The sequence below is a fragment of the Sceloporus occidentalis genome, unplaced genomic scaffold (assembly GCF_023333645.1).
Source record: "Sceloporus occidentalis isolate IW3139 unplaced genomic scaffold, rSceOcc1.0.p SCAF_10, whole genome shotgun sequence".
NCBI lineage: Eukaryota > Metazoa > Chordata > Lepidosauria > Squamata > Phrynosomatidae > Sceloporus > Sceloporus occidentalis.
In genome coordinates, this window is record NW_028316990.1 from 24,153,746 (window position 1) to 24,170,174 (window position 16,429).

The window sequence follows — 16,429 nt, forward strand, 5'->3', positions numbered from 1 at the left end:
CTCTCCTTCGTTCCTCGAGAAAAAGTCTCGAGGGGAAGCCCTAGTTTCTCTCTTTCGAAGGGACGGGGCGAGACGGCTCCGCCCCCTTGGATGCTTCTCATTGGCCCACAGCCCTGCTTCATCTGCATAAAAGGAGGAGCTCCCCGGAATTCTTTAAAAGCCTCCGCATTACCAGCCTAAACCTTGGAGAGGTTCGGTTTAGTGATGCTCTTTTGCTTTGTGCAGCCTCTTGGCTGTAGTTCAGTCCCAGCATTCGAACCCTGGGCTAAAAGTCCTAGACCAAGGTGTGAATGTTTGCCCAGAGAGGGCAGTAAGTCACACTCTTTCAGCCTCAGGGAAAGGCAAACCCTCTCTGAACAAGCTTTGCCAAGGTTAGATGCCCAGCTTGGTTTTGGAAAGCCATTGGGGGATTTGGGGCAAGTTACACACTCTCAACTTCAGCGAAAACAGCAGGTCTTGCCTGGGTTTGGTTTAAAGGTAGGTCATGAAAGCAATTGGGAGATTTTGGACAAGTCACACACTCTTAGCCTCAGAGGAAGGCAGCAACAAACCCCCTCTGAACAAGTCTTGCCAAGGTTAGATGCCCATTGGGCGATCTTGGGCAAGTTACACACACTCAGCTTCAGGAAAACTAACAGGTCTTGTTTGGGTCTGAGTTACAGGTAGGCCATACAAGCCATTGGAGGATCTTGGTTAAGTCACATTTTCTCAGCCTCGGAGGAAGGCAGAGGCAAGCCTCCTCTGAACAAGTCTTGCCAAGGTTAGATTCCCAGCTCAGTCATGGAAAGCCATTGGGGATCTTGGGCAAGTCACACTCTCTCAGCCTCAGGGAAAAGCACGGACAAACTTCCTCTGAATAAATCCTGCCAGCTCAATTCCCTGTTCAGTCATGAAACCCACTGGGTGATTTTGGGCAAGTCACACTCTCTCAGTCTCAGAGGAAGGCAGTGAAAAATCCCCTCTGAACAAATCTTGCCTGGGTTGGATTTTCAGCTCAGTCATAGAAGCCCCAAAGGAGATCTTGGGCAAGTCACACACACTCAGCCTCAGGAAGGCAGTGGCAAGAAGAAACAACAACCCAAGTCCACTCCGGATGATCAGTCAAATGTATATTTTAAAATGCTCTGGCACAAAGAAGATAGAAACTGCTCTTGGCATTAAACCTCTTGGAACCCCCCCTCCTTCCCAAAACAACCTTTATGGCAGCTGTTTGATAGTGGAATAGACTGCCTTGGAAGGTGACTATTTAAATAGATGTGAAGTCATAGGCTTTCACAGCCGGCACCCATCATTTTTTGTGGGGGTCTTTTGGGCTGTGTGGCCATGTTCTAGAAGAGTTCATTCCTGATGTTTCACTGGCATCTTCAGAGAATGCTGGCATGGAAGAGAGTAGGGTATATAGACACACAATATACTCCACTCACTTCTATGCCAGCATTCTCTGAAAATGCCAGCCGGCGAAACATCAGGAATAAACTCTTCTAGAACATGGCCACATAGCCTGAAAAACCCTCAAAAAACTTTTTATAGGGTTTGTATGGCCACCTGTCAGGGGGGTTTAATTGTAGTTTTTCTGCATTGGCATTATGGGGTTGGACTGGATGATCCTTGAGGTCCCTTCCAATCCTATGGTTCTGGTGAAAATACACTGGCTTGGGTTAAATGCATGTCGGGGGGAACAAGCTGCTCCAAAAGTACCAACAACCCAAAAGGCAACAATATTTGGTATTTAGCCATGGGTAGGTTGGAAACCAAAGGAAGCCGTGACATGGTTCAAGAACGCTTTGCAACGGAATAAAAACTGCACTTCCAGATAACACAGTACAACCCTTGGAGCATGAAATACCTTGGATCAGCCCCAAGCTGGCCTTCTCAGGATGCCAGGCCTCGCTTTTCCAGAATTATTGCTGCAACAGGAGTCCGTCACGAATCCTCGCACGCCCATGGGATGCGGAGTTTAGTTTTACAGAGGATAGGAGATAAAAATTCCTCTTTTAATATTTCCTTGCAGCTGTTCTGCCTGAGCCAGAGAAATCCTTTCCCCTATAGTTTTGCAAAAAATTTAGACACTGTCCACAGAGCCAGATGCCTTGAGAGAGGTTTGGCTGCCTGCCTAAAGCCGGAGAGCCCCAGAGAGGACTCCATTTAACCTGGAACCGGCCCCAGAGGCCTCAATTGAGGCTAAACCCAGTTTAAGGGAGGTTCATATTTGCACCAAGGCTGCAGCCTATCCTCCAGATTTAGTTCTACACCTAGCCTTGGGAAAATATGAAGCAAAAAAGCAGTGCCTCTGAGCACGTCTTGAGTTCTTTGCTCCCCATCATGCCCTAAATCAACCAGCCTCAGGTTTCGGTGGATAAATATGTATGTCTTGCCATAACTATTGTATGCAGTTGTAAACTTGGAGAAGGCACAGGGGTGTAGCTGCAAATGGGGGCAAAATGAGGGCATTCCCTTCCATCCAAATAAAAAACCCTGTCCTCTGAGTGGAATTTCCTTTCCATCTCCAAATTTCTAACATTGCAGAAAGTGAGACATTTTTAAAAAAAGCATTCCTAACTTTTCTTTTGCTCTATTCATGTTTCCTTACGGTCACTTTGCTTGCCTCTCTTTAGATTCTAGGACTGTATTTCTAAATGCTAAAAGGAAAGTGTATGACAGCGAGTGGAGTGGTTTGAGCAGTGAAGTATGACTCTGGGGACCAGGGTTCAAATCCCAACACGACTACATAAACCCACTGGGCGAGTCATGCTCTCTCAGCCACAGAGGAAAACAAAGGCAAACCTCCTCTGAAGAAGCTTGGTAAGAAAACCCTATGATAGGGTCACCGTAAGAATGACTTGGAGGCACACGCCAAACAAACTGTAAGTTACTGTAATGCAATAATAATAATAATAGTATTTCGTTTGTAAGCCACCTTTCTCCTTTGTTTTTGTTTAATTGCAACTATGGCTGGGGGATCCTGGGAATTGTGGTTCAATTTGGAGAACACTTTCCCAGGCTTAGGATTGGGATGCCCCCAGTTATCCTTGAGCTCTTAAACAATAAACCCGTTTGATTTAATACAATGCAATTTTCTGTTCTTTCTCTCCTCTACTTCAAAACCTAATATCCCCCCGCCTTTCTAATGTGGACAAAGGCAGCAGGAGGGAATGGGAAAATGCCAAAACAAAAGGGTAATTGAGGAGGAATGGCTTTTTAGCCCAAGAGGCCTGAATAATGTGACACCTAGCTTCAGATATGTTCCCTGGGGTTATTGATCTGGTGGGAACTAAACAGATTTGGCTCACTGGGCTGCCTGGGTTCAACTTTTTAAACTGCTAGGAGCTGCACAACAGTGTGCTTGTATGTATGGGAGAGAAGGCTGCATATTTTACTATGCTGTTGTTGCATGGGTTCAATATGGTGACCCTATCATAGGGTTTTCTCCGCAAGTTTCTTCAGAGGTCTACCATTGCCATCCTCTGAGGCTGAGAGAGTGTGACTTGCCCAAGGCTATGCAGTGGGTTTCCATGGCTGAGCTGGGATCCGAACCCTGGTTCCCAGAGTCCTAGTCCAACACCATGACACCACGTTGCCCCTCATCGTTGTGCCTTCAAGTTGCTTCTGACTTTGGGAGTCCCTATCCCAGGGTTTTCTTCCCAAGGTTCATCCCCAGAAGTTTTGCCCCTGCTGTCCTCTAAAGGCTGAGAGTGTGTGCCTTTCCCAAGTGGGATTCCAGGCCTGAGCAAGGGTTCAAACCCTGGTCTCCTGGAGTCTTTACGAGTGCATCAACACTGTAGAAATAACTGGGTTTAACCCTACTTTAACTGCCATGGGTCCATCCTACAGAATCCTGGGATTTGTGGTTTGCAGAGGCACCTGCACTCTTTTGGCAGAGAAGGCTAAAGACCTTATAAAACTACAAGCCCCCAAATTCCACCACATTGAGCCATGGCAGTTAAAGAGGCATTAAACTGGGTTATTTCTGCAGTGCAGACAAGGCCAAAGTGGTATAAAAGTCTGGATTCACCCTCAGAGTGAAAACCCCTGAAGCTTCAGCTGTTATATGTAACTTTTGTCAAGTGATTAGTTTAATACACTGAAGCATTTTTGTTGCAGATCCCATTTGTCTCAGTGTCATGTTTTTAAAGGAGGTTTACAAACACAGTTCTAAAGCTCAACATCCACATATTTATTTTTCTTCTTTTTGTAGCTCTCTGGTTATTGTGGCTAGGCTTCCCCCCCTTGTTTTGTCAACTGGACTATGGAGAGAAACAGATCAGTTTTGTGTGGTCTTTAAAGTAAAAACCAATCTTGATCCTGGGCAAGGAAGAGGAAATTTCCTGCACCCTTCACAAAAAACCTTGCAAATCCAGCCTCCATTTTGCAAACTGGGATTTCTCATCCTCGGCGAGGAAGTGTCAGTTTCTTGCACTCTTCACACACAAAAAACAACAACTTGCAAATCCAAGCCTCCCTTTTGCAAACTTGGATTTCTCATCCTGGCAAGGAAGGGGAAATTTCCTGCACCTTTCACCTAAAAAATAATAATAATACACTTGCAAATCTAGCCTCCCTTTTGCAAACTTGGATTTCTGATCCAAGGACCCTTTTTGCACCCTTCACAAAAAAAACCTTGCAAATTCAGGCATCCATTTTGCAAACTTGGATTCCTGATCCTGGGCAAGGAAGGGGTAATTTCCTGCACCCGTCACAAAAAACCTTGCAAATCCACCCTCCATTTTGCTAACTTGAGTTTCTAATCCTTGTTAAGGAAAGGGTAATTTCCTGCACCCATCCACACTCACACAAAACCCTTGCAAATGCAGGCCTCCTTTTGCTAACCTGGCCCAGGAATGGTCCATTTCCTTGCAAACATTATTTTGCAAAGGTGGCTGGTAGTGGGTGCATTGCCTTGCCAGCCTTGCCTGGTGGGCGTCACTGCCCTGCAAAGAGGAGGCAGAGGAGCCAATGCCTTTGCGCTCCGTGGCTTCTCCAAATCTTGCCATTCTGGGATGCGCGCAGGCGCAGTGCTCCAGCCAGCCCCTTCCTTGCTTCCTCCTCCCAAAGGCCAGGCAGGCATGGCTGCAAGCAGAGCAGGGCTGAGACGGAGACTGGAGGCTGCCAAGGAGGTTGCAAAGGAGGCTGGAGGAGATGGAGATGCCCCTGATCCTGGTGCGCAAAGCAGCCCTGCAAAGCCTCCTTCCTTCCGCCAAGGCAGCTTCTGGCTCACGCGCCTGGTCCTCCTGCGCACCACTGCTGGCCTCTACTGTGAGTCCCATGATAAGGATGGAAGGGGCGGAGCCTAGGGACCAGGCCCCGCCCCCATTGACACCCCCTTCCTCTTCCTCACCCCCCCCCCAACTCTCATCCCTCCCTTTGCATCAGAAGGGAAAGTTTTGGAAGAGGAGGAAAGAGGAGAGACACAATGTTTCCATTCTGCAAGGGGTTTTGTTTCTTTTTCCAGGGGAGGGGGGATGTGGGGTGGTTTTTGGACTGCACTTCCCACCATCCCCCAACTTGCATATCCCTTTTTGGACTCCACTTCCTACAACCCCCCAGCTTGCATGGCCCTTTTGGATTGCACCTCCCACCATCCCCCAGCCTGCATGGTCTTTTTGGACTGCAACTTCCATAATTCCCTCCACCCTGCATGGCCCCCTTTGGATTGCCACTCCCTCCATCCTTCAGACAGCAGAGATGAAAGTTTGGAGGAAGAAAGAGGAGAGACACAGTGTGTCCATTCTGCAATGGTTTTGCTATTTATTTTTCAGGGGAGGGGGTGGTTTTTGGACTGCACTTCTCACCAACCCCCCCCCCCCGCCCGCCACCAGCCTCCATGGCCCTTTTGGACTCCGTCTCTCATCACCATCCCACCCCAGCTTGCATCTTTATCTCTTTTGGCCTAAGTTCCTACAATCCTCCATATTGCATGGCCCTTTTGGATTGCAGCTCCCACCATCCCCCAGCCTTCATGGCCCTTTTGGACTCCAACTTCCATAACCCCCCTGGCCTGCATGGCATTTAAAATATAACTCGCCCAGGCCCCCAGACTGCATGGCCCTTTTGGATCATGACTCCCACAGTCTCCCAGTTTACTTGGCCCTTTTGGATTACAGTTCCCACAATCCCACAGCCTGCGTGGCTCTTTTGGACTACAACTTCCATAATTCCCCCACCTTGCATGACCCTTTCAACTGCAACTCCCACAATCCCCCAGTTGATTTGGCCCTTTGGCCTACAGCTCCCAGACCCTTCAGTCTCCTTCTCCACATTGCCTACAGTATCCAAACCATGCACCAGAAACAACTTGAAGGCACACAAGAACAACAAAATAAGACTTTCAGACTATCCTCTAGCCAGCATGGCTCTTTGGACTACAGCTCTCAGTGTTGTACATCTCAGGGATTCTGGGCATTGCAGTCCAAAAAACAGCTGCATGTTCCAAATCCCACGTCACATCATTTTCTCTCTCCTGCCTTTTTTCTGTGTTTTATAAATATAGAAGAGTCCTTTCATTTTCATTTCTCCTCCTTCCCCTTTTTACTTTTAAAGTCTTTTTCTTTTTAGACTTTCAACACTCAGACTTGGCTTATTAATTTTTAAAAAAGAAAAGAAAACATGTTTCAGTGTTACTACCAAATAGGTTTTAGGCTGCCTCCGCACTGTAGGAATAATTCAGTTTGACACCCCATTAATTGCCCAATGCTATGGAATTCTGGGCATTGTAGTTTTGTGAGAGATTTAGTCTACTGAGAGAGACTGGTGCCACAATAAACTACAATTCTTGCGATTCCATAGTATTCAGCCATGGGAGTTAAAATGTCAATCAAAATCCGTTTGGCAAAAGGGACGCTTTTACCACCGTCTCCTACACTTTCCCAACTGGAAGAGAATGAAAGTGCTTTGATGGCATGCGGAAAAAGAAAGACAAATGTGCTTTTTTCCATTACCCTACTAGGTTTGTTTTTAATGCAACAAGGCTCCAAATCTGCTTTCTCATCTTTTTCATGCTTTCTCCTTGGGTGGATCTACCAGAAATAATAGTTCTTCCTCACCTTTGTGTTGTTTCCCTTGCAGTTGTCGCTTTCTTGGTTGCCTATCATCAAAACAAGGCTCTCATCGGGGACCGGGGCCTTCTGCCTTGCAAGCTGTACTTGGAGAGCATTAAACGCTACTTCAAGGGCAAGATTGGTTTGGACGCCTTGAGTTATGCTCCGACTCTCATCTGGTTCTTGGACTGGTCAAGCATGGACACTGTCCTGGACGGCTTGGCTCTGACCGGTTTGGCCATTGCGGCCTTCGTGCTGCTCACTGGTTGTGCCAACATGATCCTCATGGCTGCTCTCTGGATGCTCTACCTCTCGCTGATTAATGTGGGGCAGATCTGGTAAGTTGTTGATTTTCTCTACTTTGGGGGAAACATCTGATTTAGCATTGTTCCTTGTGGAGATGGGAGAAAAGTGAGGGAAATTAATAGGTTCTGTGTTTTCTTCCTGCTCATTTTTCATGTCTGTTTGCAAAAACACAGGGCTGAATCCTTCTCTTACTATTACCTAGAGTAGACTCATTGTTTTACCATATATACTGAAGTGTAAGTTGAGTATAAGTTGATATAGCATGGTGTAATGGTTTGAGTGTTGGACTTCGATTTTGGAGACCAGGGTTCGATTCCCAGCTTGGCCATGAAACCCACATGCTCTCAGCCTCAGGGGAAGGCAATGGCAAACCTCCTCTGAACAAGTCTTGCTAAGAAAGCCCCATGATAGGGCTGCCATAAGTTGGAAATGACTTGAAGGCACATAGCAACAAACAAAATATCTTCACCACACATGGAGACTGTTGGTAGGGGATGCTGGGAGTTATAGTACAGAAAAGGGATGTGTTTGGCCCTACAGAAGATTCAGGGCTTGGTGCCCATATGGAGATCTGGCCTATGCTCCATTCAGCTGCCTTTTGCAGGAGAACTTGTGTCTTTCTCCTGTGACACCAATGGAAAGCTAAAGGAAACATCTACATGGAAGGACCTATGGAGGTTTTCCTTGGCACCCAATTGGCTGCACCTGGGCACCCTCTGGGTCTCTTGCCTTCTGGCATCTGGGGCCAGTTGTTGTCGGAGGCAAAATCTTGGGTTACACGAGGGAAATGGTGTGGGGTTACTGATGAGAAGCCAGTTCAAAGGTAGATAAGCATGAGAGATTCATTTTCCCCCCTGCTGAAGAGCAACGTCGCTTTCCTTCTCTTCTGCTTCTGCCAGCGAGCGCCAATTTATTCTTTTTAAGTCCCTTCTTATTTTAATTTTTGAAGCATTTTATCTATTTGTTTTGGGCCGGAGACTCTAGATACCAGACGCTGTTGACTGGAGAGGGACTCTTTTCAACTCGGGTCCAGCTGGCTGGAAGTCGGCGTGAGAAGGAAGTTTTAGCAAAGGGACTGTCCCTCCCTCAAGTTGGCTTTTGTAAAAATATTGTTTTTGTATGCCAGAGCAAGGGAAGGCTTTTGGGGAGGTTGCTTTCTTTGCATTTATGGACCACAAGGATCTGCCGTTCACTGATTCACTGGAGAGCGAGGAATTCGTGACAACGGTGTTGAGATTAGTCTACCTTCAGGGAACCATTGGCATATTGGTTTCTCTTGCTGGAGTGAAGAACTTTTGGAGGTGGGGGTCGTATTCCATTTTGGGTCTTGCAGGGACACAATCTAGCATTAGATATGGCCCAAGGTGCAAGCAGCCTGGAGATTCAAGAATAATAATCTAGGATCAGGCTAGATACCGTAAAGGTATCCCATTTGATCTTGGAAACTAAGCAGAGTCAGTCTTGGTTGGCTGGAATGTGTTTGCACATAGCTGCTTAGAATTCTTTGCTTGAAAATTTCAATTCGGAGGATGCTAGAACAGTGATGGCTAGGTGACTTCCATGTCAGTTGGGTGATGGTTCCACTCCAGATTTTAGAGGAGCTCTCCAAGGTGACAATCCACTTTCCTAAGTAAGTGTGCCATGTTGGATAGCTCTTGGATAGCCAAACAAAACCTGGAAAAGACTCACTGCCCCAGTGACCTGGGAGTAATCCGTTGTGACTGCACTAGAGGCTGGCCGCTGGGGTGAGAATCCCTCCATAGACAGTGCATGACCCCAGCGTAGGAAGTCTGTATCAAGCAAATGCAAAGGCGCATAACAACAAAACAACCAACCGTTTAGGGACAGTGGTTCACAAATGTTGATGCTTCAGATGTTTTGGACTTCCAGCTCCCAGGAGCCTCAGGCACTTTAACTAACAGTCAGGGGTTATGTGAGCTAAAGTCCAGAACGTCTGGAGGACCTAACTTTGGAAACTACTGTTTTAGGAGAGCAGAACATTTTGATCTCTCTTCTTTGGGGATTCTAACTGCCTTTAAGATTTTGGTCTTTGGATGTTCTGGTGCACTGGGCCATCTCACTTTGGAATGATGCTCTTCTTCCTCAAGATGGCCATTTATGTGGGAGAAATGCTATTTTTCCCCTTCTGAAAAACAACCCGTAATTGGATTAGGCTAGCTTTAATGAAGCTTGAGGGATTTAAAATCCCAGGGAGGGCATCAATTAAACAATTATCATCCAGAGAAGAGAACGATGTTGCTTATTGTATTGGTCACACAAACAGGGGGTTAAACCATGAGCAGATGTGTTTTTTAATTTTTTCCCCTAGCTGTTGTGAAGGTACTGTGTCTTGCAACTCCTAACAGACTGGAATGGGATGGTGTTACTTGGAGAACTTGCTCTGTATTCTGCCCCATTCTCGAATCATTGAGGATATTTCAGTGTTTTAAGAGTGAGCAAGGAAAACGTTCCTTTAACTTTTGTGTTTAGTCTATTTTTTTTAGTTGCGTCTCTTAAACTGTTGTAAGCCACCTTGAGTGAGAAAAAGTCATGGGAATAATAATACAGGTTGAATCCCCCTTACCCAAAATGCTTGAGACCAGAAGTGTTTTGAATTTTAGATTATTATTATTATTATTATTATTATTATTATTATTGTGGCTATGGAAATATTTACATATACATCACAAGATATCTTGGAGATGGGACCCAAGTCTAAACACAAAATTAATTTACGTTTCATATACGCCTGACATAAATAGCTTGAAGGTAATTTTGTACATCATAGGTATAACAATTATGAGCAGGAAACAAAAAGTCTGTGTCCACTGAACCATTAGAAAGCAAAGGAAGAGGACACCAGTAGAACTAGTGGCTTCCAGAAAATGCACATTACTGATCATGAATGACTGCATAATGCTCCTTCCTTAAAATTATATACTGTATACATTTAATTTGGCACTAAATGACATTGCATGCCCCTGTTTATCGTGTGCCGCTGTGTTGCATCCTTTGCAGTTCTGCCGTTGTGTTGCAGATGTGTTTCTTCTTCCACCTCTTTTCTTCTGAGCCGCCACCTCCTAATGGAAAAAGAATTATTTCTAGAAACTTGAACCAGAAATGAAGGGATCTCAGGGGGGTCATCCTTCCTGCAGAGGAAGCAACTTTTGGCACCTCTTTCTGATATTGTGATGGGGGTCTTGGGTTGGGAGGCAGGGAAGGACAGCAGGGTGGATTGCTTTCAAAGAAGGTTGTGTGCGGCTGATACGACATATTAATGAAGCAAAGATTAATACCATGTGACACTGTTGCAGCTTTGCCATGCAAGCTGGGCTGGCAACGCTAATTGGAAACATACCTTTGGGTTCCTGAAATTAGAACTTAGTGATGGCTTGTGTCAGAAAGGAATCATTTTCATCATCTCTTGGGCTGCCTTTGCAAAGATCCTCTGCCTTGGCCCAGATCCAGTATGGATCAAAGGCACGTCTTCGCCTGGAGAGATTGAATCAAATCTCTTTAAGTATTGGAGTAGCAAAGATGTCCGGCGGAATGAGAGAGAAAGGAGTCAATTGAAATGGAGAATAGGATTTCAGCACTTCTGTGATTTGCAATGTTTGAGTGAATCATAATGTGTTAGATTTCTCAGGGTTCAAAAGCATTTCAGCCAGGATGTCTTGCAACTGTGTTCGGAAATATTATTGAATTTATTGGTTGCATATCAGACTGTAAGGAGGAGAGAATGCAATCTTGGAGGGAATTGGAGGAATGTATGAAGCGATTTGAATAAGGTTGGTGAATGACAGCCGGGGTTCAGTTAGACAAGGGTTAGAGTAGGGTTGGAGGAAGAGGAGAGTGATTTGGTATGGTTAGTTTCCTCTTCCTCCAGCCCTACTCTAACCCTTGTCTAACTGAACTTAGGGCGGAAAAATTAAATGCACAGATATAAGATGGGGGACACCTGGCTGAATGAGAGACTTCTACGTGTGAAAGGGATCTGGGAGTCCAAGTAGACCAGAAGTTGAACATGAGTCAATAGTGCGATGTGGCAACTAACAAGGGCAATGCGATTTTAGGCTGCATCAATAGAAGTATAGTATCTAGATCAAGGGAAGTGATAATGCCACTCTATTCTGCTCTGGTCAGGCCCCACCTGGAATACTGTGTCCAGTTCTGGGCAAAACAATTCAAAAAGGTTGTGGAGAAACTGGAGCCATGTATCCAAAGGAGGGCGACTAAAATGGTGAAGGGTCTGGAAACCATGTCCTATGAGGAACGACTTAGGGAGCTGAGGATGTTTATCCTGGATAAGAGAAGGTTAAGAAGTGATATGATGGCCCTGTTTAAATATTTGAAGGGATGTCATATTGAGGAGGGAGTAAGCTTGTTTTCTGCTGCTCCAGAGAACAGGACCTGGAGCAATGGATGCAAGCTCCAGGAAAAGAGATTCCAGCTGAACATTAGGAGGAACTTCCTGAGAGTAAGGGCTGTTCGACAGAGGAACACACTCCCTCAGAGTGTAGTGGAGTCTCCTTCTTTGGAGGTCTTTAAACAGAGGCTGGATGGCTATCTGTCGGGGATGCTTTGATTGAGATTTCCTGCATGGCAGAATGGGGTTGTACTGGATGGCCCTTGCAGTCCCTTCCAACTCAGTGATTCTATGAACTCCTGGTTGTCGTTGGCCAATAAATAATTGTTGTTTTTATACACTTTGGGCCTCCTGTAAATCTTGGATTCAGACAAGGTGTCTGTGGTGGCAGCCTAGAATACAGAGGGATGGTCTCCATTTCAGACAGAGGTTGCCCAGACTCCTCATAGGTATGTTGGAGTGCGTTTAGAGGATCTACATAGTTGGGGTCATTCAAGCAGGACATGATAAAGTCCTTACGTTGTGGCAGAGGTGCGGGTCAGGGAAAGCCCTCATTTTTGGTTGTTGCGGTGGGCACCATGGATGTCTCCACATTTGGTGAGTTAAAAGGTAGAAACCCCACTTTTGACCACAATGGTCCTGTAGTCGGTTGATTTGCACTGAAAACAACCGTCTCTGTGCAGCAAACAGCTTTCTCTGCACAGAAGATAGTATTTCTTAGAACCCTAGATTTGGAAGAGATCCCCAAGGGCCATCCAGTCTAAACTCTTCTGTGCAAGAAGACACAATCCAAGCCCTCTTGAGAAGTGGACATCCAGCTTTCTGCTTAAAAACCTCCAAAGAAGGCGACCATCCTTTCAGGCGGGAGCATCTTCCGCTGTTGAACATCTCTTACCATCAGAAAGTTCTTCCTAACATTTAGGTGGACTCTCTTTTCCTGTCATTTGAATTCACAAATTGAAAATGAATCCAGAAATTGAAATTGAATCCAGAAACTGAATCCAGAAGTAGTTTGAATACAGAAATATTATTTCCTGCACTGAAAATGCCCTTCCCTGAGCAGAAAGGGCTGTTCTCTCTGTAAAGCAACCCAGTGTGAATTTTTCACACCTTAACTCCCAAATTGCAAATAAACCTTGAAACCTGCGTGGTTTTTGACGTCTTTCTCATAGCGGGAAGAAAATTGCTGAGGTTGTGAGGTTGGGGAGAAACTGATGTAAATAGCCCATGTAGACATGCCCCAAGATGACTCTGGTAGCGGACTGAAACTAAGACCCTGGCCCAAAACACACTGCACAAATAATCCAGTCTGAGACCACTTTAACTGCCCTGGCTCAATGCTAGAGAATTCTGGAAACTGTAGTTTTGTGAGACGTTTAGCCTTCTCTGTTGGAGAGCTCTGGTGCCACAATACACTACAATCCCCAGGATTCCCTAGCGCTGCCATGTGTTTTGGGCTGTTCTGCAGTCTTACCATAAGTGCTTAAGAAATGTCAACAACCTCTCTTAAAAATGTGTAAGTGCCCATAAATATCATTTAAAATAAAAATAAAACAAAACATGCATATTAACTTCTGCTCCCTCCCATTTCTTTTGCAGGTATTCCTTTGGTAAGTGAGCGTAGCGCAGAAAATTCACCACTATTTGTTTTGTTTCGGGGCATTTGTTGGGTAGGTAGGTAATATATATATATATATTTCACATTTCTGTCTTCCCGTTCTTTCTTCCCATCCATGGAACCAAACCAAGGGCCCACTGTAATATCCAGCAACCTATCTATATTATTAACTGGGGTTAATTCCAAAATCTGAAATATTCCAAAATTGTCCACTTGGATGGCTGAGATAAAGAGGAAGGGAGCGCATGTATGCAGCGTCATGCATGGATATATGTGCGTCTATGTGCATATACCAATTATCTTTCTATTATGAAGCCTCTGAGATCCTATTTGCAATAACGTTTATGGCTCGCAGTAAGAGCTGATCCTAGGATTTGTATGTGTGTGCATGGTTTAATAAAAGCAGAAGCCGTACTTCCTGCAAAGGGACAGGAAGCACCCAGCGTGCAGAAGGGGGAAAAAATCCCATTCTTTGAAGTTGGCGCTACCGAGCGCTAAAATGAGAGTTTTTTTCCAAAACTCAGCAATATTTAAATGCCTTTTGACCGACAACAACAAACAGCAGACAACAAAATGCCACTGTTCCCCAGTTATAATAGAACAAAAATATTGTGGGTTTCCTGCATTCCTCGCAAAAGAAGAAGAAGAAGGAGAAATTTTGAAAAGGAGAAGAAGGTAACTCTCTGGCATTTTCATTTTATTAATCCCAGTTCAGAATAAAGCATCTCATCGACAATCCAGAGGAAGAGAAAAGGAAGTTCGACTGTGTACAAAGGGGCTGCGGAGACTTGATCCCATCCTGGAAGTGGCCTAGATCCATCTGTTTGTCTAGATGGGAAGAGGTCTTCTGATGCTATAAAAATTATAACATTTACTTAAAACTACTTAAAGTGCCCATGATGAAATATAACCAATTAATTAGCAGTTTGGCTTATTGACCAATCTCCTTCCTTAGAGGTCTTTGAACAGAGGCCATCTGTCAGTGGGGATGCTTTGATTGAGAGTTCCTGCATGGCAGAATGGGGTTGGACTGGATGGCCCTTGGGATCCTTTCCAACTCTATGATTCTATGACCCTGCATATTCTCTGTACGTTTCTTATGGACTGTTCAGAGAACTAAATTGGTACCGGTATATTCTACACTTATTAATAAATTGATAAGTATATATATATATAGCTGGGAGGTTGTTGGGGGGGCTGTTGTGGAGGTTGTTGGGGGCTGCATGCGCCCCATTAGGCAGCGCTTAAGACATTTGGCATCCCCTCAAGTTCAAAACTCAAATTCAGCACTTAAACAACTTCACTATATAGTCTCTAAATATTGCTACTATTAAGACTACTTAATAGTCTTGGAGAGCCAACTGTACTTATGGGATTGAGCATTTCCTATTGAGTTGAACCTGCTGGTATGCTTTCTTTGGGCCCCATCAAGAGTGTGTTTCCATATTTGTGCATACCTTTATTTCTTACTGGCATAAAGCACTTCCGAATTCTTCGATCTAGGGCAGGGGTTCCCAACCTGGGGGTCGCGACCCCTTTGGGGGTCTCGCGACCCTTTCGCGGGGGTCGCCAGGTTGGGAATCCCCCTGCTTCCCCCTCACCTTTTCTCTGCGGGTGCCGGTGCTAGCGCAGGCACCGCACAGGGAAAAGGGGATGGGGCAGGGCCGCCTCCTCCTCCTTGCCTCCCTTCCCGCGGCTGCCAGACAGCCGCGGGGAGGAAGGGAAGGGGGTGGGGTCCTCCTCCTTTTTGCCTCCCTTCCCGCGGCTGCCAGACAGCCATGGGGAGGAAGGGATGGTCAGGGCTGCCTCCTCCTGTTCTCCCCGCGGCTGCCAGGCAATCACGGGGAGAAGGGGACGGGACTGCAAGCCCCAGAGGCCTTTGCGGCCCAAGTCCCGCCCCTTCTCCCGTGATGTCTTCCCTAATTGGTTGGGAGGCTGAGAAGGGGCAGACCTCTGGCCGCAAAGCCTGCTAGGGCTTGTAGGCAGCTGGAAGTCTCACCCCTTCCTGGCCTCCCAACCTATCAGGGGGGCCATGGGTGGGACTTTCCTCCCCAATGGGGGTCGTGGCTCAACAAAGGTTGGGAACCGCTGATCTAGGGGATATATATAGGTATTTGTACATAAACAATAGAGAATAAATAAGAATAAACAATAAATTTGGAAACACACTATTGATTCCAAATTGGGGCCCAATGAAAGCATACCAAGTTCGACTCAATAGGAAAGGCTCCATCAAGCAAGTACACTTGGCTCTCCACTTTTGTGGCTTTGGTTTTTTGATTATTCATGGATTTGATTCTCTCTAGGAATCTCTAGGTCCTCCAGCACTACTCTATGCCCAACATTTGCCAGAAGTTGCTCTGGAGGACCAGAAGATTCTTTGAGAGAATACTTCTCCAGGTATTTGAAGGTGATCTAGCACAGTTCTGTAGTCAACATCTATACAACGTGTAATGTGGCATGTCTCTTTTCCTGGCTGTTGTTGTGTGCCTTTAAGTTGTTCCTGATTTATGATCACCCTAGAGCACCACCATGGAGTAGTAGTTTCAGCGTTGGATAACGATGACTCTGGAGACTAGGGTTCAATTCCATGCTCAGCCATGGAAACTCATTGGGAGACATTGGGTGAATCACATGCTCTCAGCCCTTGAAAACCTTATGATAGGTCCACTTTAGGGTCGCCATATGTTGGAAACAACCTGAAGGCACTTAACAACAAGAAGAAAAGGAAGGGATTTAGAATACAACAACAACAACAACGGCAAACCTATCATGGGCTTTTCTTGGCACGATTTGTGCAGGAGAATTTCAAGGGGCACATACCTGTTTTCTGCAAGATACCTGTCAGCTCCCTTACATTTTGGACCAAAACTTAGAAAGGCTCCTCTACCTTACTGACATGGAAGCTGCCAATTGATGCTGGTTGACCAAATGCCCCTTTTTTAAAGCAGAAGTCCTTTTCTCTGCCTGGTCTGCTTTCTTCTGGGCTTAATTCTCAATAGCCTTCTGGGGCATCTTCAGACCAGAGGCCATGGCTTCAAAACGGCGTTGAGGATGGAGCATTGTTACCCAAGGATGAGTGATCTCTGGTTGCTGTGGGCCTGG

At 45.7% G+C, this 16,429-nt stretch overlaps 1 protein-coding gene across 1 annotated transcript in view; it reads left to right on the forward strand.

Moving 5' to 3' along the window:
* Positions 1-7,287: 7,287 nt before the first annotated feature.
* The window catches only part of LOC149306226 (lipase maturation factor 1-like), a 92,701-nt gene continuing 83,559 nt past the window's right edge, over positions 7,288-16,429 (forward strand). The window contains exon 1 of the mRNA XM_089539995.1: positions 7,288-7,372. Coding sequence (XP_089396121.1) covers positions 7,357-7,372 — 16 coding nt within the window. The 5' untranslated portion in view covers positions 7,288-7,356. The remainder of the gene's footprint in view (positions 7,373-16,429) is intronic.